Source organism: Telmatherina bonti, assembly GCF_933228915.1.
Source record: "Telmatherina bonti genome assembly, chromosome: 4".
Lineage (NCBI taxonomy): Eukaryota > Metazoa > Chordata > Actinopteri > Atheriniformes > Telmatherinidae > Telmatherina > Telmatherina bonti.
In genome coordinates this window covers 19,225,085-19,248,439 of record NC_136622.1, presented here as the reverse complement: position 1 = coordinate 19,248,439, position 23,355 = coordinate 19,225,085, and the positions used below count along the sequence as shown (strand labels likewise).

General features: G+C 37.7%; 1 protein-coding gene across 1 annotated transcript; it reads left to right on the top strand.

The window, feature by feature from the left end:
* Window positions 1-1,733: 1,733 nt before the first annotated feature.
* alas2 (aminolevulinate, delta-, synthase 2) lies at window positions 1,734-10,899 on the top strand. The gene is made up of 10 exons (XM_079239925.1): window positions 1,734-1,771; window positions 2,982-3,333; window positions 3,426-3,521; window positions 3,648-3,870; window positions 4,868-5,052; window positions 5,243-5,422; window positions 7,566-7,730; window positions 8,759-9,027; window positions 9,925-10,087; window positions 10,412-10,899. Exons 2-10 carry the CDS (start codon window positions 3,003-3,005, stop codon window positions 10,573-10,575), a joined length of 1,776 nt encoding a protein of 591 aa, XP_079096051.1. The 5' UTR covers window positions 1,734-1,771; window positions 2,982-3,002; the 3' UTR covers window positions 10,576-10,899.
* The last annotated feature ends 12,456 nt before the right edge of the window (window positions 10,900-23,355 follow it).

The following is a 23,355-nucleotide window of genomic DNA, read 5'->3' as shown; positions in this document are numbered from 1 at the left end:
TAATCAAAATGAGTTCAGGAGTTTGATGGGGCTTCAGAAAACATCCAGAAAACAACAGGCTACATATATATGTGCGCTGTCACCCACAGGGCCGGATTAAAAGTGCACAGGCCCCTGGGCCAAGAATGTTCCAAGGGCCCCTTTCCCCACCGCAAAATTGTGAAAAGTGGGAATGATACACTGTGAAGCTACATTTCTAACATTTCTCGGCCAATGGTACCAGTAGCAATACACTAGACACTGTGGTGTAAACTATCTGGCTTTTATGTACATTTTGTTTCATGTCCAAAATGCTGGTGTTTGCCCCACATGGGCCCCAAGTGAGCGTGGGCCCCTGGGCCTGTGCCCAGAATGGCCACTGGATAATCCACCCTTGGTCATCCAGACACAACCTGTAAGGGCAGATCTGACTCAGTGTTGTCCTGTAACTATCAGTATGTTCTAACTGCTTTATGTCTGCAAGATGATCTCAGAAGCTGCTTGCACATCCTGTGGTAAAACTGCTGAAGCTGTTTATTTACAGTTGCATTGCCGTGTTTTATATCTTATTGCAGACAGATTGTAACCAGTCTTAAATTGGATGAGGTGTGCTTGTGTGCATACTGGCAGAGGGCAATGTTGTGGAATGCAGTGGTAAGGGAAACAACTAAAGCAATGCAATGGAAAGACTGGGCCGAGCAGTGGCCTGAAAAATAGATAGCAAACTGGGAGGTGACAACTGGAAGGTAGACCAATAAAACAGGGGGTGTAAATATTAAGAATGATGACTGAAGACTGGTGATAAGCACCAAGAGCAACACCACACAGATGTGAATCAAAACTAAATACACAAACACCAACTACAGCTCACAGGGAAGCAAACTGATTCAGAAGCAGAAATGAAGCTAAAAAATGTCTCATGCCAGACAAAAAAGAAAAACTCTCAGACGAAAGTTCATAGAAAAAACTAAAAGATCATGACATGTTCATTTTTTTTATTTCGCTTTGTTGTGGTTTTCTTTCTTCTAAAAACTGAACTAATGTGAAAAATAAATCTTAAAATTAAGAAATTATTCAATGGGTTGCAAACATTTTTACATTAGCTGGACTTTTTTTATTTTTTTTTATCTTTCTCTGGATGCAGTAAATGCTATTTAAACCTTCTGTCACACTTCTATCGACATATGTACTACAAAGTTCACATTAGTTTAGTTTATATCCTTAAAATTTTCTAGACAAAGCTGAATCATCTAAGATGGTAAAAAAAACAAAAAAAACAAAAAAAAAACTAAAAAGTTAAACTAAATAGAATAAAAAAAATGTACAACAAACATCATCATCACCATGAAATTTATTAATAACCTGGAAACATGTTTTGGTTCATACAAAAAATATTTTGTGAATATTCAAACAAAGAGTAATCCACTGGTATAATCATCTCCAAAGGGTAAAACTCATTCAAATAAACACTAAAGTGTGTATTTTACACCTCGTTGTTTTTATATGCACCTATGATCATTGTTTTATTATTATTTCGCTCCAGTTGAACAGAGGTTGACCGGAGGTTCTCACGGATTTGACGGAACCCTATCAGCATTTTTGCACCTCCCACACACACACAAGCAACTCCCTTCATGGCCTCCAAAGTTCAGATCCACACGTCACTTCACGTCACAGGGTGGTAACAGAGATAATGATATAATGTTCTTCAATATCTGACCAATTAGTGTTGACGCTTTCTTTCCTCTGCCTACTTGCTGTTCTGAAGTTCGTCCTCAGTGCAGGTCAACAGGTTAGTGTCACTTTTAATAATCATGTTATTATTGTCTGAATTGTCATTTTTACAACAATACTTTGAGTTATTTAGAATTGATATTGATATATATATATATATATATATATATATATATATATATATATATATATATATATATATATATATATATATATATATATATATATATATATCAATCAATTCTAAATAACTCAAAGTATTGTTGTAAAAATGACAATATATATATATATATATATATCAATTCTAAATAACTCAAAGTATTGTTGTAAAAATGACAATTCAGACAATAATAACATGATATTAGATTATATTATTTTTTTATATTCATTAAGAATATATTGCTTTGTTTTAGTTTTTTTTTTTTTTTGGCTTGTCTATTTTTCACTTTGTTGACTGTCAGTAAGGCAAATCTTCAGTTGCAGATGCTCAATATTAATTTGTATCTGACATTTTGGTGAGCGTGTGCTTTTCTGATTAAATAATAATTAAGATTAAAAATAAAATTTCAAATAAATGTGTGATTTACTCATGGTGTTTAAATAGCATTGAAGCTTGAAAGCCTTAGTACGTACAAGTAAAGATAACATCCAACTCCAAGAAAAAGTCACAAATCCGAGAACTACTTTATCAGCTGACCGCAGTAGATACTGACATCTATGTCAACATATTAAGTGCTGAACAGCTGTTCTGTCGGAGGGAGATCATGAATCGGCCAATTATTATTGCTGAGTTATTGCTGAGTTGTGGGGAGTTTGAACAGCTGGAAAATTTAGCTGGAAAATTTAAATTCTGATGAGTTTGTTGCATTCCTGCTGCGTTTTTTTATTTTATTTTTATCAATAAGTACTTGATAGCTTTGCAGTAATCAGCTGGGGATGTCTGTCAGGGCAGTTCTTGAGCGCCTGTAGTGTGGAGATAAGCAGCAGCCACCTGTCACACCCTGAGGAGGCAGCGAGCGCTCTCTGTCTCTGAAAGGAGCCATTACATTTGGACTGACAAGTTCAGTCATACCTCATTTAACATCATTAGAGGTGATCTCTTAGTTCATATTTGATCAAGACAGTTTCACATATTTGTATTTAAACACACACACACACACACAAACACATATATATACATATATATATATATGTATATATATGTCACAAAGATCAACAAAATCAGCCAAAATCAGCTCAGCCCTTCTCTATCTTCTGTCTCCAAACAGGACAAGAAGTGCCTTGGTACAATGGCTGCCTTTCTTCATCACTGCCCCTTCCTCAAGTCAGTTCCTAAGCCAGCTTTAAGGAGAACAGGAGCTGCTTTGCTGTCTCTAGCCGACCAATGTCCCATCATTGCTCGTCAGATTACTGTGAGCAGTGTTCCCTCTCTGGAGGACAAGCTGAGCAACTCACCCACCAAACCGAACAGTCCTGAATATCTCATGGTGAACCAAAGGAGGCAGTTTGCCCAAAGCGCCACTCAGGTGGCTGTATCTGCATCAAAGGGCTGCCCTTTTGTCTCCTCTCAGATCGGGATGGTCCAGGCCAGCCCTGAAGTACAGGAGGACGTTCAAGATGGTAGGAAGAATACTTCACAGGATCAGTAACAGAAGATGTTTGAGAACATTGGAAATATTTCACACTCACAGAGCTCTTTGTGTTTGTTACAGGTTTGGTGACATCTTTGTTAAAAGGTTTAAGAGAGTCTGTGTTTCCAACGCCACCTCAAACCAACTCTGTCACTCACCTCCTCAGAGATAACATGGGTAAGCTTTGCAGTTAGATAGAAGGACCGCAGTAGCACTTGTTTAATATATTGAGGGTTTTTTTGTTTGTTTATTTGTTTCTTGAGTTATGTTACTGACCTCAAGTCAAAACCGTCTATCCTGTAGTTGGGCCCAGCTACGACTACGATGGCTTTTTCATTGAGAAAATTGCTGAGAAAAAGAACGACCACACATACAGAGTTTTCAAGACGGTGAACAGGAATGCCACAGCTTTCCCCTTTGCCGAGGATTACTCTGTCACTGGGCGGGAGGGCTCCCAGGTGTCCGTGTGGTGCAGTAATGACTATCTGGGAATGAGTCGTCACCCGAGGGTCCTCGGCGCCATCAAGTAAGACAGGACAACAAGAAATGTGTGACAGTTTTGAAAGTTAGTTGTCTATCAAGATTATGATCATAATAGTTTCACATAAACATAAGTTCTTTCAGAGAAAAAGTCGAGTAATTAAGGACTAAAAGAGCAATTGAAGCGTCATCAAGTTAAACTTTAAAATGTCATTTTGTTGACTGGCAGGCTGGCTATCTTCTGTCATAGCGCAGAAAAGGATTGAACACTTTACTTAGAAATTATTTAGAGACATTTAAGCTTCCCAGAAGAGGAATTCCATTGTTTTTAGTTATCTTAAGCCAGGGTTTTATAGGATCTACAAGCAAAAGCATCAGTTTTCAACAAATAATGTTTCATCAGCCTTTAGCATGCTAGTTGGAGGTCATGAAAATGTGTCAAATTTTGGTGAAAGCACTGTCAGGGTTCACAGGTCATTGAAAAAAGAAAAACAAAGAACATTTGCTGACTGTTTTACCATATACAGAGGATTTGGTGCCTGATTCTAACTAAACAACAACTGAAAATGAAAGACATTATACTGAAGAGTAGAAATGCTAGTTTGAACATGACTCACATTCCAGCTTGTTTAGTAAAAGTCTTGCATTTTTTTGTCACTCCTCAATATGGAAAGTCAAATGTTCTGACAGTTGTTTGACATAGGTTTTGGTAAATGTATTCAAGCACCCCCCTACTACTTTATGAGCAGCAAGATGATGTGGTTAGCATGCCAGCACTTTATACGTAGATGGGTGACACAGCAAGCACCTGGTAAATGTCAACAAGCTCCCATAGATGTTCACAAATGTCAACATCATAGTTAAATAGTAGCGTCACTGTAACTGTCAACTTGACTCAAAATCAAACCTTTTGGGGCAACCATCTTGGAGAGGTAGATGTAGCCTTTTACAAGCATGTTTGATTTTAAAAAGAAATAATTTCATGCCTATGATGACTTGGATTGTCTGAACTAGAGAGTGCATTGTTTGGTCATTATTTTCAGAGATGCCTTGGAAAATCATGGTGCAGGAGCAGGTGGGACCAGAAACATCTCTGGGACCAGTAACTTCCACGTGTCTCTGGAGAAGGAGCTTGCACAGCTACACCAGAAGGATGGTGCTTTAGTGTTCTCCTCCTGCTTTGTGGCAAATGACTCCACTCTCTTCACTCTGGCTAAGATGCTTCCAGGTACACACTGATGCTTAGGATTGAATTATATCAGATTCAAGGGATAATAAGAGCCTTCATGACATTCAAAAACCACATTTGGAGATGATCCATAAATGCATAGATACATGATGAAAAGGAGCAGTATCTTCAGATTGTTAAATGGGAGACATCTCCACTCTTTTCATGTAGACTTCACTGTGTTCTACAGGGTGTGAGATCTACTCTGATGCTGGGAACCACGCATCAATGATTCAGGGCATCAGGAACAGTGGTGCCAAACGTTTCATCTTCCGCCACAACGACAGTCAACACTTGGAGGAACTGCTCAAGCGCTCTGACCCCAAAACACCAAAAATAGTAGCATTTGAGACTGTGCACTCAATGGATGGTGAGTACTTTAAAAAGACAAGACAAGTGTTTTGATCTGTGTTAAATATTTGACCTGAGTTTAGATAAATATTAAGTGGAAGATTTGGAACAACGGTTCACTAAGATAGTCCTTACACAAGTGTGGTGCCTCATTGTGCTGTTGGAAATCCGTACACTAGGAGAACAACACAACAAAAAGTTGTGATAGCCATCCCAGAAAGGTGTAAAAACACCCGTTCATGCTGCATCTTACAAAGATTTATTGTTTGGAACTAATTTTGTTGAATATAGACTCAGCAGCGAAAAGTCCAGATTTTCTCATGTTTAAAGTCATAGCTATAACTTTCTTGGCTTTTGAAGTAAAAATGTATTCTGCTTCTCATCATTAAAAGGACAATTGCAGCATCAACAAAATATTCGAATCTAGAGCATTGTTGTTGACATTGAAAAGTCAGATATCACCAAACAACACTGTTGTAACTTTTACAACTGCCACCATAGGTGTGGAAGACTAGGTTTCGGCTAAAACACTTCTGTTAAAATAATTAGATAACAGATCCCTTGGAAGGTAATTTAATCTTACATGATTATGTAACATGAGCAGGGCCATGTCAGGCTGAATACTGTTTGTAAAAAAAAGAAAAAAAAACATATAGTTACTTTCTGATTTATATTTACTCCTGGGTATGAGAAGCCAGTAATTTTTACATAGAAGAACACCCATCCATCCATCCATCCATTCATTACCTCTACCCACTTATGCCAATAAAGACACCAACACAGAGAGACACACAACCACGTAGCCAATCGTGCACACTGGCTACGATGGAAAACATAGTGAAACAAATCAATCCAACAAACTGTGGAGCAAAGCTGACATATGTGGAGAGAGCTCATGCATGCCCAGGGAGAACATGCAAAAGCTGTTTAAACTAAAAACCTTCTCGCTGTGAAGCCATGCAGAAAATCAACTTGCTATCCTTGTTTTTCCAGAGTAGTTTGGTCATCAAGGCTTGATTTTCAAAGTTTCTACTCAACATTTTATGCAGAAATATTTCTGCCATTTGAACTGTGGTAAGCGTCAATATGAGACTGTGTCTGTTAGCAATTTCTGAGTCTGGAACTTCAAACAAAATTATCTTCTCCAACAAAGAAAAGTCTTCTTTTTTTTATCTTTCTTTCTTTGATGGGGAAAGGCTCATGAGAGCCTGGGTCATATTCTCTTTGAGTGTCTGCTTGAAGAAAACTCTCGACACTCCTGAGCTTTTCTTTCATGTCAAGTTCTTGATGATTGGCTGGTATTCATCATTACTTAGTAATAGAGTTTACTGCAGTAGTTAAATTAAACTATTTGCTATGGAACATAACATACAGCATAACCAAAAAATACGTTCCTTTTATATAATTCATTTCCTTTTCTGTTTAATATTCTTTTGTGTTTTTCTTTACACCTAAGAAGAAAGTCAAGTTTGATGCATTAAATTGTTTCATCATTGTAAAGCAACAGACCACTTAATACTAGTGTGACGTTCAATATGTATAAGTGAAATGTGATGGATCCATTGGGAATAGGTTTTTTTAGTAAATTAGAAGAGTTTTTATATGAATCACATATTTTAAAAGATAAAAAAAACTTTTGAAACATTTTTAATGACATTTCTTACCAGGTGAATATGATATGAGAAAATTATATTTGCCCATATTGTGTTTAATGTAAAGCGACTGTGTGTGATTATGATAAAATAAGTTTCGTATCATTCATTATAAATTCATATTAATTCCCAAGAATAAGTTAAAATTGTATAGTGTCCATACTGCTTTAATCCAGTTATCCATCATTGCGAGCCGTTACTGCCTCTGGTTGGGGGAATATTTTGCTAACTTCAGCTACATTGTTCTGTGTGATATTATACCAGTGGCAGCTCCATGAAGTAAAAACTGAAGAAAAATTAATTGATGACTGTGACAAAGTTTTTGACAGCATAATAACAATTTATCATTTTGATGAACATGTTTTATGTTTTGTGGATGCAGTATATTTCTCCTCATATCTTTTCAGCACATAGGACACCCTACTTACAGCTGACACTTTAAGCTCTAGTAATCTGCTGCTCACCCATGCACAGTTCTAATTATACCATCTTTTACCCTGGGGGTGTAAGGTGCCATATGTCCTCTTGAAGAGCTGTGCGATGTAGCTCATCGTTATGGAGCCCTGACGTTTGTCGATGAAGTACATGCTGTGGGCCTCTATGGAGCCCATGGAGCTGGAGTGGGCGAGCGAGACAACGTCATGCACAAAATTGACATAGTATCTGGGACCTTAGGTAAGTTTCTTCGGTGCAAAACATCACAAATTTATGCCTGATTTTACTGGTTTTTGTCATCTTGTGTTTTTGCTGAACACCTTTTATATTTAGAGGAAAAGATTAATCTCACTTCAGTACTGACAATCCTTGCATCAGTCATCCACCAGCTTCAAACCGTCATCGATTAATTGGTTCTCACTTTGGCTCGACTCCACATCAAACTTTTACTCAAACTGAAACCGTCACACTGCCAATTTAACTGCAATGACTCACTAAGTGTGATGTTGCTCTGCTGATGGTTAAACGAGGACAGGAGAGGAGTGAGCTGTCATCAAAGGAGTAGAGGTTTTATCAGCTGGGTGTCAGTTCTACTCCCTCTCTGGCTGTACTGATAAAACTGTCCTCAGTTAGTCTTGGCTGTGAGTAACTTCAAGACAGCTGAAAGGTTTTAGGCAAAAAACAACAACAACATTAACAATAATAATAATAATTATTATTATTATTATTATAAATTCCTATAAACTAATTCCAGATTATTACGTTTTTCACGGCACAAAGTTTCTGTCTTGCTGTGGTCAAAAAAAAAAAGAAACGTGAAGAAGTGGAAGCCCTTTTATTAGATTTCCAAAATGTATTTGTTTTAAAATTCTAAAAAAAAATAAAAATAAATAAAAATAAATAAATAAATAAAAAAAACCTTTAGTGAGTGTGATCTACAATGTTTAAAAAACATTTTGTATACTGTGTCATTATTTGGTTATTATGAGGTTTTTAGGACATCCTGTATAATTATCCATCAGAGCATTGTGTTTCATCGCATTATTTTAATGAATAATTCAACTCCATATAAAATGGAAATATTTGCATGAGCTCAGTTATGTAGTTATTCAATGATAAATATGTATATATATATATATATATATATATATATATATATATATATATATATATATATATATATATATATATATATATATATATATATATATATAATTGAATAACTACATAACTGAGCTCATGCAACTTGTCCTCTGTTCCTCTTCCAGGCAAAGCCTTTGGTTGTGTGGGAGGCTATATTGCGAGCAGCAATGCCCTGGTGGACACGGTACGCTCCTATGCAGCCGGCTTCATTTTCACTACTGCTCTGCCCCCGATGGTCCTGGCCGGAGCCTTGGAGTCTGTTCAGGTCCTGAAGAGTCCTGAGGGGCAGGTTCTTCGAAGAGCCCACCAGAGGAACGTGAAACATATGAGGCAGCTACTTATGGACAAAGGCCTGCCTGTGGTCAACTGCCCCAGTCACATCATCCCAATACGGGTACAAAAGTTTAGCAATACTGCTTTCAGTATATCTTAATAAATCCTTTGCTAAAAGATGCACATTAAGGGGAAAAGGTAAACACTTAAAGAAGTCAGAGTTACTTAATTAGATTTACCTGTATAGAGATGAGAATGTCATTTTTCCTGAAAGACAACATTTTAATAAGTCACAATAAGATAAATATTAAGTAAAGGTGTGTTTGTATTCCATCTAGCTTTTTCACTTTCAGGATCATTGTATTGTGTGCACTGCCTCACTGTCACACCACTAAAAGAGGGATAATAAATAAGATTAGCGCCATGAAATTACAACTGATTATTTATTCTATAACAATTCAAAATGCCAGTGATGAAAAACAAACAAACAAGCAAACAAAACAACTTCACATGTTCTTTAAGTACAGAACAGACATGAAAGATCAAGGCTCATGAAATTAAAAGAGAATTCGAAGAGGAAAATATTTCAAAACAAGTGGTCAATAACAATCATATAGAAGTTTAGTTACATGATTTCAAATCATTTTAAGACATCATCCTGTTTTGAAATTAAAACTGGAAGTTTTTTTTTTCTTTTTCAAAAACATGATTTACTAAACCTTAATACAGCTAGAAGCTTGCTTAGTTTGTTTTAGAATTAGTTGCTCTATTACAGTCTAAGCGATTAAACGCACCTTGCCAGTGTATGAGGCAAGTGTATGTTATATAGCGAGAGAAAGAGAAAAACAAAATGAAAATAGTATGATTTGTTTTGCAGCTAAGTCAAAAATAAATGAAGAAACACGAAAATAAATTCTCTGACTGCTATGTGCCTTTTCATGCACTTATTCACTATTTTTTTTTCCCTTTTCTGAATAAAAATAACCTCCACTAAATGGCTCATGTCACTCATCTCCAGGTTGGCAATGCAGAGCTGAACACAAAAGTGAGTGATACTCTGCTGGAGAGACATAACATCTATGTCCAGGCCATCAACTACCCCACAGTGCCTCGTGGTGAGGAGTTGCTGCGTCTGGCTCCCTCTCCTCATCACAACCCTCATATGATGGAGTACTTTGTGGGTGAGTTTGGGTATCCAGTGTCATTAGGCCAGAGTTGTACTCATAAATATCCAGTTGACTTATGTAAGGTTTACTAAAAGGTAAGCAATAGCAACTGTTTTAAGATCGTAATTCATCGGTCTCTTTATGGATCCAAACAATTTTACCTGTCACCAAATAATGCATTGCAAAGTGACATTTCTCTTACAGTTATTATTCCACAGCTGCAAAACCATAACACGTCTTTGCCGACTATAAAAAGCAGAACAGAACTTTTAAGACAAAAATCTAAATAAATATAAACATGTAACTTTTAACTCTTACAAATGTTTGTTTCATTAACAGAGAAACTGGTGGATGTGTGGCAGGAAGCGGGCCTTCCACTCAACAGCCTGGCTACAGCTTCCTGCACCTTCTGTGACCGCCCACTTCACTTTGACCTCATGAGTGAATGGGAAAAATCCTACTTTGGCAATATGGAACCACAATACATTACTGTTTCTGCATAAGCGTGTGTTGCATCTCAATACAATAAGTTTAAAGCTATTTATAAATGCTTACTGATAAGAGCCTTCCTTCAGGTGCACAGACAGAATTATTAACATCTAAATATTGTGTTTGAATTTGTTATCATGGACCAAATTTTTGCATTTATTTCTGTCAGTCTGTATTTTTGGATTCTCACTTGTGTGTGCTTCCATGAACATGATTAAAGAAATTCCTCCTGCATTTTAAAAGTATTAAGCCTGCACATTTGACACTTTCTTAAATATCTTATTAAGTAGTGATGGTTTGAATCAAAGTGTTTAGTGCTGCACAATTTTCCTCTTACAATGTGAATGTATCATACCAGATTCTGGGTTTTTTGCTTATTTAATTGTTTGTTTTTATTCACATGATAATGTATTTACTAATATTTAATGTTGAATATATACTCTAAGAAAGTAAACTGTTTGTGCTATTGAGTATCTTTGATATAGATCTCCCTTTATTAAAAGGATGTCATTATAAAGAGAATAAAAGTAAACAAAAATCATTGTTAGTCTTATCATCTTAAACTTAACTTGAAAGGTGTATTATTACCTAGAGCAATGTTTCAATTTGAATCACGAAACAGCTTATAATCCTTTGGAAAGACTTTCATTAATTTGATTATGACTCCACAAAATCACATGTACTGACACAGAGTTACGCTTTATTAGTTCAGGTGAGTGTTTAGCTTCATTTCTCTAAAACTGCTGCTAGTTGACATTACAAGGGCCGGCCACTTCGCGTTTGACTCTTGCTCTTAGCCTGCGCAGCTCTGTGTTCTCACTGTCCACAAGGAGACCGCATTCAATCAGTGTCCAGGCTTTGTCATGATTCTGCTCTCCATAGTGCAGCAGTGCCCCTCGCAAAAAGCACTTACCAAGACGCAGCCTCCCCAGACCAGCCTCCACACACTGGATGGCCTGATCCCTGTGGAGCTCCAGAGCCTGTCTGAAGTCTGCCAGTGCTTCTCCCTCTCTGGAACAGAGCACCAGGCTGCGACCTCGCTGACACAGATATTCTGCCCAGATTTTAGGGTTGTCTGAGCAGCTGGCATCAGAGTCACTGCGTTTCTGGATGACTTTGTCCAGGTCTGCTATGGCCTGCTCATGTAAGTTCAGCTGGGCATAGCATGCAGCTCGCTGGCGAAGATACTGTAATCTATGATTTCCCACTGCTTGTACTGCCACGGTCAGAAGTGCAAGGGCCTGATCCCACTGGCCAGCTGATGACACACTGCTGGCCTCATGTGCTGCTGCCTGTTATAGTAAAATGCATCTTCAGTTTAATTTTCATTTCTTTCTTTCTCCCTATTCTTTAAGCTTTTAAATACCACCAGTAAGAAAAAATTATTTGAACACAAAGCTACGTAAGACCTTCTTTGCAATCCTTGACAACAATACTCTGCAAGAGGACACAACAATTTTAAAAACACTAATTTGCTGATAATTGTAGAATAAAATTATTGTAAAAGCCAAAAGAGGCAACTTTGGCAATGGTGCCTATTTGGCAGTGTGTGTAGGATCCCAGCACATCAGCTTACCTGTGCCATGCATTTTCGATGATTGAATGGGATCAGGGCCAGCAAAAAATCAAGACCGCACAAATCTTTCTCAATCATTTTGCTAAGCCTGCGAGCTGAGCTGTGGTAGTTCTGCTGCCAAGCCTCCACCACACCCACTCTAGCCTGAGCTACAGCATCCCTTGGCTCCTGACCAAATACCTGGCACAGATGAGCACCAGCTGCTTTAACTTCACCTGGAACACAAGGATCAGAATTGAAAAATTATAATTACTATAAGTAAAAAACAGCAGGTGCTGCTGCTTTTTACTTATAGTAATTATAATATCATGAAACACCACACAGCCAAAACTATGATATCCTGGTCGGATATGTTTTGCAGAAAGCAAAATCTCCACCATCTCACCTTTAGCCAAGAGTGTATCCACATAGAGAAGATGCCATCTTGGATCTTTGCTATAAGTCCTCAACAAAGCTCCACCAATTATAAAAGCCTCTTTAAGTTGCTCTTCGTTGCAGGGAACAGAATTAGCTTTCACAGTGTCTGACAGATTGCTGCGACAGAACTGATATAGCCAATCACAGACTAGCTTCTGTGCTCTTTCTTTAAGTGACTGAATATCTTTGATGACCGTCTCAGAATTTATCTGAAGGGCTGCCAGGATGTCATTAATGCATTCCTGTGTAGAGAAGTCATAAATTACAAATGCAGTGCAAACATACATGTCCATTCAAATATTGTGAAAATTTAGTTTTATCCTTTGCCACTTATTAACTTGCCAGTGTAAGTCAGGTTAAGCAGAACATTGGCAGTTTAAAGATATCTGAGTGTCAGACACAGCCCACCTCTCATCGGATTGGACACATTTACAGATAAGACTGTTTTCTCCATGTCTGTGTCTGAAAGGCTACACACAAGTTAGAATGTGCCAATGAATGTGATTTAAATGAAAAATACCTTTTGCTGATTCAGCATGAGATATGTGAAGCCTCTTCCACAGAGGCCTTGCACATGTTTTGGATGCCCCTTTAAAATGGCACTGAAATCAAATATGGCTGTCTTTCGTTGACCCAGCAGGGCATAACACTTTGCTCTCTCCAGCAGGGAGTCTACTGCATCACCACCTTGGAAAACACAATTAATTTGTTTTACAGCTTCTGTAATCTTCTCTAAATTTACTATTCATGTATGCAAATCTTTTCTTAAATAAAACTAAACCTTTGTCAAAACTGTCTTATCTCTCTAATAATCTTTGTATCACTGTTTACTTAACTGTCACGATTACTGTACTCAGTGAGCACAGATTAATAACAGATATCAAGCACTCATTATACTGTAATCACCAGAGGCCATTATAGCGATGGAGAGGTAGGCCACAGCCTCCCTGACAGCACTTTCCTCTTTTGTACAATCCAGGATGCGTTTTGCTGCTGAGTGGCAGTGTCCCTGCAGCAGTGCTCGGTCTCTCTGCTGTGCCACTGCCAACAAGCTTCGCAGGCAGCTGGTATCACCACACCCAATGAGCTTTTTGAGCAGCTGCAGGAAAAATGAACATATATGAAATCTTTTGCTCTTTGCATTGATATATGTGTAGTTTTAGGTAATCAAATTTGCATTTTGAAACACAGATGAGCACTACGGAAAGTGTGCTGTCTCTGGGACTTGTAGAACTTTAGATTGCTCTTTCAACAATCTTGAAACAACAATCATGTGCTTTTAACAAATGCAAATTCAGCTAATTCTGTCACTAAAGTCATCAAACAATAGAAATACAAGAAAAAAAGAAAGAGCTGTAAGTGTAACTCCAAAATCTCAGTTCTTATTAATATTAAAGAAGTCAACTCCACTTTAAACATGACATTTTTTTAAATATTTGAATTAAACCCAAAATACATAGTCACAACTGGTTCTTATGCATACTATTATGATTCGTGTGTATGTGTGTCTTTTTTTTTGTTTGTTTTTTTGCAGGGGCGAGGCGGGGGGGTTGAAGATATTCAATTTATTGATTTGTTGGAGCATTAGGTTTGGCAAACTTTATTTTAACTAATTACAAAATCATGAAATCAAATTAGGGTGACAGAAAATATGATTTCTTGTGGTTCCTTATTTTATTGAGTACTTGAGGCAGTGTTTAGAAAGACATATATTAGCTTAACCTAATTTATTTTCAGCTTCCCTGGTGCTCGATTGGGCCTGCTACATGTCCAAAAAATACAGATTTGTAAAGTCACAGATTTTTCACCATGTAGTATAAATGACCAAAAACAATTTCAAATAGCTGTACCTGGTTTGTGTCATAATGAAAACCTCTGTGCAGCTGCAGCAGAGCAAGCCGAACAAGGATTGGTGCCCGAGGATTTGTGGTCCCAGTGGAAAGAAGTAGCCTGTAGGCTTCCTCCACTCTGCCAAGCCGATACAAGGCATCTGCTGCAAGAATATGAGGCCCATCGGCACTGGGCTGAAGCTCCATCAACAATACAGCCAGGGACTGGACACCAGCAGGACTCCTGATTTAAAGCAGAAAATTGTGCAAAATGAAAAAGTTTGAGACCTTCTCATATAAAAGAGATGATCAGCTGAAATATGCAGCTTTGCTTAGAGGACCATCTAGTGCAGAACTAAATACAGTAAAAAATGCATCAAGCAGTAGGCTCTTGGTGGGACTCCTAAACTGTTTTTGAACAATAGAGATGTGTCAAAATGTAAAACCAAATTACAAGAAACATACCCTGATCTGTGGTTGTCTTTCTTAGGGTTAGGGGTTGAGGATTGCAGTTGCCCATCCAACTGGGATTGCTTGAAGTCCTCACTGGACCTGGATTTGGATTTATGCTGTGCAGTGCTCTCCAGCATGACCCGTCCTTGCTCCAGCAGAACAGTAAACAGCAGCCCTCTGTAGTTCCATGGCACCAAGCAGCGAACAGTCAGTGCGGTTTCCTGAGGATGCAGCTTGGTCGATGTCACATAGTCTAGGGCCGTAAGATAGTTTAAGCCACCCATCATGCGCAAGAGCCCCCGGCCACAAAGTGCCCGCACACAGCTGGATGGATGAGGGGTGCTGTGTTCAATCACAGCTTGGAAGTCTTCTAATGCCCCTTTGTGGTCATCAGCAAGGAGCCGTGCATATCCACGAAGAACCTGAACTGTGCTTTGATAGCTCTGCTGACCTTGGGGAGCGGCTAACTGGCTACAGATGGAGAGAGCCTCTTTGTGCTCCCCTCTGAGGAGGAGACAATCAGCCAGCCGCACCCGCAACTCTCTACCTCCCCCGTCAGACTCTAAATGGCAAAGTGTCCGTAGCGCACTGATGACAGGGTCCAAAAGTTCAACTCCTTCGGTGGATCGCAAGTCTGTACGGAGAAGGACGCTCTCTCTGAAACGAGACAAACCCTTCTCTGCCTGCTGGTGGAGATGGTTACGAGCAGCCATCCCTGTTCCATGATCAGCAAAGAGCTTTTGGAAATAGATTCGAGCAGTGGCAGGGTGGACCTCAAAAGCTTCACCTAAATCTCGGCACTCCTCTGCAGTCTTTCCACCTGCTGACAGACAAGCTGCTGCCCGGCTGATTAAGAGTCTTGCTCTTCTCTCAGGATTTTCTTGGCGTGATTTGTCTGTACCACGCAGTGGCATTTTATGATCCTGATCATGATTTAAGAGTGCAGAGTATCCCTCTGCACTTTCCGAAAACTTGCCTAACAAAAACAAATATGCTGCTTGAAGTTCCTGTACTTCTTCATCACCCAGAGAGACTGCCAATAAAAAGTCAATAAGTATGGAAGAATCCTCAACATTTATCTTATCATTCTCCTTTGTTTTCACAGCCATTTCACTGTCAAATGACAGAGAGGGGTGTATGAGTGCTATTTGGTCTTTAAAGGCCCTCACTATTTTGGGCAGGTGGACAGCCTGTCTGCTCTGCAGCAGTTTGACAGTTTCAGATTTGTTACTCAGGTAGGCTTTAAGGTAAAGTCTTGGTCCCTTGGAACTGTCAGGCTGTGAGAACAAGCATGCCAGGCCTCGAGTTATCTCCAACAGCACACGAGTCGAACCCTTTGGATAAGGGTTTCTTTTACCTTCAAGCAAAGCAGTGCAACGTGCAAAAATTTCTTCACAGCTATGCCCACCACTCTGAAGGAGAGATTCCATTTTGAAAATAGTGGCAGAGAGATTGTTAGGGCACAGAGTGGACAGGAAAACAGCTGCAAGACCTTTATTAAGGCCCTCGGTGGGGTAACTGTCCCCATGACTGTCCAGCCAGCTTTCCAGAGTACAGGTTACCTCTCCCAGCCTGGACTTGTCCAGTTTTCGCATGTGGGACACAGCTGAAGTAGCATGAGTCTTGAAAGCAGACATGTAAAGGGAGATGGCTTTCCCGATGTCTCCTGCCTCAAGACACTTGTCTCCATTTGCACATAGCTCTGAGGCATTGACTTCAGGTCGAACTAAAGCAGTCATGATCAGCAGCCAGTCCATTTAGCTGTGCACGGCATAGGAACGTTTTAAGGTATAGACACAGAAACAACCCATGCTCAGTAGAGCTCACTAGAGTGACTTTTGGAATGACTGAAATAAGGACCAAGGCTGAATTTGGAGTAATGCACTTTGCAAACAATGTTGTTAAGAGATATGACAAAAAATGTGTAATATGGGACCTTTAAAACATCTTACAGTATACTTTTATTACATCAAACATGACTTACAGCTTATAAATAGGGATTTATATTAATAAGGTTGTTTCATTTCTAATATATTCTAACAAGGAATCCAGCAACATGTTTAAATATAGTTTTAACAGGGACATGTTTATTGCTGTGTTGCGCTGATCTCATCTTGAAATATTCTGTGAGCATCATAATACACACGAACTCTACTTTGACACTTTTTTGTTACAAAATTACACCCTTCCCTGAAAAAGGTAAAAAGTAAAAGGTATATATAAGTTCAAAATATTTACATCTTTCTACTTTAACAGCATGTGCACCTGATAAAGGCTGTTGCACTTTGTTTGCTGACAAGAAGCTGGTACCGCTGCTCTCCTCTATAGCCTGAAAGACATTGCATATAAGATTGGCAAAAAATTCATTCTAAACTTTAAGAAAAGACAACAGGACAGTTTTTAAAATATTGTAGATCTATATTCTCAGAAGCCATCCAAGGCCTTGCCATAATTTCCACAAAATAAGGTTGTTTAAGAATGGTTTGGCGTAAGAGCCCACATTTAGTGAATATTTTTAACTCTTCAACTTCAAACTCTTCATCTGCACAGAGATGTAAACGACTCTGGGATCCTATTTTTTAGGTCCAATGAGGTAATGCTGACAGTTATTATTACAAACATATCTTCACAACATGAGATAAAAAAAAATCAAGGGAATATTATCAGTGTAATATCCTATAAAACATTCTTAGCTTTAAAAAATACCTTTTTTTATTCAGACATGTATCTTAGAGCATGCCTGAACTCACCTGACAATGGCAGAACTGTGCAGTTGAGGACCTAAACATCCTCAGCGGGAGACTGGTCAGCCAAGTTTAGGACAACAACTCTGTAAAAGTGGTAGGAAAGTGGAATTTCCTTCATGTCTGTTTCAGAAGGTCTGACAGCTTTGCACTGTATAAAAATCAACTTAAACTATCTCCAAACTCAGTGTAAGACTGAAACCATAATTAGTGTTCCGGGATTAATCCTTTAAAGATGCTGAGATGATTATACAAGAGCCTTTTAATGCTATTTATATTTATGCTTTGTAAAGATTATATTTCTGTCCTATGTTATTTAGATCATAATGTTACTGTTGTATTCATAGCTGTATTTTATATTGTGTTGTATTTGTATCTTGTTTTAATTTTTTGTCATCTGTTTTATATAATGTCTTGTCTCCACTTTGTTTATTCTGATGCCTGTTTACCTTCCCAGGGGCTCTAGATAAAACTATGGTGCTATCATGAAACTGCACACTGTTCCTGTCAAATAAATAGTAAAGTATTTAATTGGTTAGAAACAACTTTTTTAATAACCTGTTTTTGCCTCCATGAGTATTTTTTAAATATGATATCTTCATTAAATTAAAGTTTAGCTGTTTATTAAAAAAAAATAAAAAAGTATTGATTTGCAACACCTGCGTTCTGTTTTTATTTTTTACATAATATCAACTTATTTGGTGATCGGGCTGAATTATCCATATCTTCTAATACTTCGACATGCTAAAATATATTTAGTTTAAAAAAAACTGTCTGGGATGGAGATATCTGGAATGTGATGAGTATTAAAGCATGTTTGATTGTTATTTGAATGTTGCCCATGATTTCATGGCTGCAGCTGTGATGAAAGCCAAATTTATTCGAGTGAGAAAACATTCTTGAATCTTGAGTTTGATGAAGTTTTGTTCACCAAAAGCAAAATGAGTGAGGTAACATTTTATTCACAGAAATAATGTTAAACTATAAATTGCATTTAAAATTTCTGAAACATTTGGCGACATAAGAGAGAAAATAGGCCTACTCTTGAAATGCCATAAGCCATGTACAGCCAGTCCAGTAGTTTGTCAACTTTATCAACATGAAACTCGAGGTAAAAACTTGTCTTCTTGCTTCATCACTATTACTATTGCTTTTGATATACCTTTTGTTCTTGATTTGTTTCCATTATTGTCAATTTCTAATATCTATCATGATCTATTGTGTTATGTTTTAAATGTTTTAATTGTGTTCTTTCATGGTTTTTTTTCTCTGTGAAGCACTTTGATTGCTCTAATGCAGTTAATAGTGTTACACAGTTTTATTCTGAAATATAAATTTGTGTTATTTGATTTACTAAAATAGCGTGACAACAAATGTTCCAAATGTATTCTATAAACAAACCAACATTGTATATGTGGCAAACATATGTGTGAAACATGGGCAGACATGGGTTGAGGGTGAGGGATTTTAATGGTTTTGTGGTAACCTTCAGTCTCTCTTATGATTAAAACTTAACGCTAGCTAGTAGGTTCCAGCAATAAAAGCTGTGCTTATGCTGATCTGCTGATCATTGGTCTTTCCTTAATGTTAATAGGATAAGTCATTCTAAGTATTCCTCTTTTCTGTGAGATGAAGGACTTTGTGTTTATAATACCAATTAACTTTTTGTTTATGTTCATATTTTGTATAATATTCTTGAACAATGCAGTAAGCATGCATCTAACAGGCTTTGACAGAAAAATTTCATCATGCAATATTAAAATGAATAAATAATAGCATAAGTTATTATATATATATTAAAATAAACCCATGAAGAGTTTTGGTTTTTTTCACATTGGGAAGAGGTCAGAGATGTTATAAAAGGGTCTTCTGACCCTAAAATCTTTTTATATCATACACGGATTCTAACAAAAGATACTTTAATCGAGACTACTAATATCTACTACTGACTGACCCCACATTTATCTTATTGTGGCCAAAACAGTAAACAATTTTTAATTAATTTTTAATACACAACTGCTTGTTCATTCTGGTATTACTTGTTGAGCTTGGGAGACTTTTTAACGCCCCTGTCTGGCTTCAGGCCATAGATTGTATATGGTAAATTTATATATTATATATATCATTATATAATATATATTATATATTATAAACAGTCTATGCTTCAGACGTACCCTGTCGGCCCTGGAAGGCCGCTGACCTGCTGGTAGGCAATCCCTGTTGCAGCACACCTGGATCTGACAAATGTCTCAACATGTTTGCCGAGTAGAGCCATTTAGTTTTAATCAGGTGTTTTGGAGCAGGGAAACCTGCAGGAAACCTCGAAGACCTTAGCTGGAAGCCCCTTTTAAGTTTCTTTGGCCTTTCGTTCCACATCAATGAAACATGCAAAACGCTCGAATCCTACTTTTTTTATGTCTGAACTAGAAAGTCAACTAAACCCAAATAAAGTTAGTTTCTGTCCCCTTGTTTTCTCTTTTGAACGCATCGAGAACAGACGACTTAAGCCCATTTCTGTAATTCAATCGCTGAAAGGTCGGTGTTACCAGGACAACGCTTAACAGATACCACACTCTGTCCTTTTTCCTAACGTGTGGGAGGTGAAAGACGCAACACAGCAAGAATTAAAAAGGAAATAAATACTGACCGCAATGTGTTTCACATCTCGGTAAAGTCTCTTCAGAATTGGGAAGTTCACTGCGCGAGCCATTTTTCTTCTAACTACCGGTCTGGTTACCCGTGACAACCACAAACGCTCGTGCTCATAAGGATCACAGAGATACGGTGCATTTGCATTTCTTTGCAACACGATATCTCGGAAAAATCTGCAATTAAATGTGTTCCTGCACAATAACTGAGACAGAACAGCAGAACAACAATGAAGATGTCGAGAGAAAAGGGTTAGAAAATTCCACTAGAGGCCAAAACATGCACTTTCTCCAGGAGGATAATAAAAAGAGGGGGACTGGGGGTGAGGAAGGGGGTTACCCTCTCCCCGGTTTGATCAGTGGGCAAATTAAAAAAGTAGAGCCTTGTAAAATTATGTGTATACTGAGTTTGTGTTATGTAAGAACACAAAGTAAGCCATAATAATGTTACTCACTGAATTTTAAATTTACATTAAATGATTATGATGGATATCATGTGTATACTTTTTTTTCTGCAGAGACGCTGTAGGTCAGGTGTTCTTTGTGGTGAAGCAAAACTAGCAATTTATGAGATTTAGTTGATCTAAGAATAAAAACTCATCTAATATTCTTTAGACGGGGTCCATCTCAAACTAAGCTACTACAGACCACCAGCTGCTGTTTAACCACTCAGTCCATACCTCCACCTTGTGGTCAACAATTTTATTCATAATATTTTTCACCATAACTCAGTTTGGATTATACATACGTGTTTCATAGACGGCAACAGGAAGGATAAAAAATAATGAGGCAAACAGTAATAGAAAAACAAACAAACACATAAATAGATTTAGGAAACGGAAAAATGTCAGACTTGGAATATATATATTTACATACTGAACATTTCTCAAGATGATATGACATACATTTGGAATAAATCATACATTAGAAAAGGGGGGAGGTGGAAAAAAAACACTCCGGGAACTGGAAAGTCCAAGCGCTTTCCTGTCAGTAAACTCAACTGAAACACAAAAACTCTCAAAATGAGATACACAAACACCAGAAGAGAAAATTACCAGTTTGAATGGAATATGTGTGGCGAGGAAAAACCCAGACTACTACACTGTAACACCATTACGTTTCAGGAAACTGAAAATCTGACGTCTTTTGGGGATTTCAATTTTCCTCTTTTGTGAAGATGAACAACAGTAAACAGTGGCTGAGCTGTTCTACCAAAGTAGAAGTAAATGTCAGATGTGGTGATGTGATATGCAGCCATGCAACTCAAACATCACAGATGTCCTCTAAATGTTAACACAGTTTTAAATATCAAACTGAGTCTTTTTATTTCCTCTACTGAAATGGAAAATATGAATACACATATACATAGATAAGCATATATCAGCTACCTACAGCTTTTTAGTGCTGGACTTAGAGGAAAAGCTGTATTTAAAAGGTGTTGTGACAGAATGCTGTTTTAAAAAAAAAGGTATTTTCCCCTCCTTCTCATTTTCATTCAAATATAAAAACCTTTGCAGATAACTGAGTTCAATTACACATAGACATATGCTTCTCACAACTGTCACTAGTGTTGCTGTTATGCATTTCTAGTATCCACTTGATCCAAGTTCTGGTAGTGTAGCTAAGCACACTGCTGTTAAATTTCTTCATTTTCCACTGCCAGCGTATTTTTTAGTTTACAAGTAAAATAAAAATAACCCCTTTATTGAATAGAATTGTATTTAACTAAACTGTTTAATTTATTGAGAAAAGTTGCATATTTCTCTGCATTTTTGGACTTTTAGAATTTGATGATGTTTAATACTCAAAGGGACACTGAAATTACACTTTGTGACACCATTAAGGTTGTCTGTGGATGCACCACACAGTAATTAGCACGACCAATGGCTTTTCTTGAACTTGAAGTGTCATGCCTGTTTGCACATCCATACTTGCAGAGTCGATCTCCCCAATGAAGCCCTGGATGAACTGCACACACATCTCCACCTGTAGCTTCTGGAGTACAGCATTGCCCCATTTGGACCTTGTTTTGTGTAACTTCCTCAAGTTGTGGATCACTACTCTGCCTCGGACTTCCACTGCAGTTTTTCCAGGCTTTCCTGCAGCAGCTGCGCGCAGCCTGATAAATCCATATAACGTAAGGATGAGTAAATATCATTCAGGCTCGCAGAAGAACGCTGACTCCACAGCCTCAGCATCTGGTACTGCTTCTCCATGGAATCTAAACCAGCCCCCAGCTCCACTCGCTCCATCTGCTGGTCAGCCACTGAGAGTAGTCGCAGGAACTCCTTCCACCGACGCAGGGGTACCTCCTTGATAATAGCATAGAGCACAATGGCCGGCCATCGATCCGATTGCTCTTCTGGTCCAGCAGGAAGGAGGAGAAAATCAGACAGAGGATAGTAAGTATACATATACACACACACACACACACACACACACACACACACACACACACAAACCAACTACTGATTTCAGCAGAGTTTTAAATGGTATTGTGTATCTATCTACATAAAGCTTCTCATAGGCTTGCCATTTTATCAGGTTTTTCTTGAACCCTCTCATGCATAGTGGCCCTGTAGTGGAAACATATTTACAAGCTTTTTTCTTGCATATTGATGAATGAGGATGGTATTTTTCTAAATGAACCACTTCAGTGGATGTTAGTGAGTCATCCAACACTTTTTCACTCACTGGAGAATAAATAAATATATAATATAATGGAACGTAATGTAATTACTCAAGTTTACCTTTGTGATAAATTGGAAAAGAAAATGAAGCAGCTAGATTTACATAATATCACTATGATAATATATTATTTTATAAATATATCATAGAATACATTAAAATAAATCGTAAATCATGATAAATTCTAAATATCACAAATAAACAAACAAAAATTTTTTTTACATATGTCTGTAGAGGTAAAATACTGTATCTAAAAAAAAAGTGTTGCATTGTTTTTTATTAATTCATGCATTATAGGGTTAATCATGGCTCAATTCACCGCTCCACCCTGTAGAAGGCAATTTGCTCACTTGTAAATGTAGGTATATACTAAATGTGACTTTAATACAGGTCTGTTGTGATTAAATTCTCCATCACACAGCATGTAGAAAAAACAAAG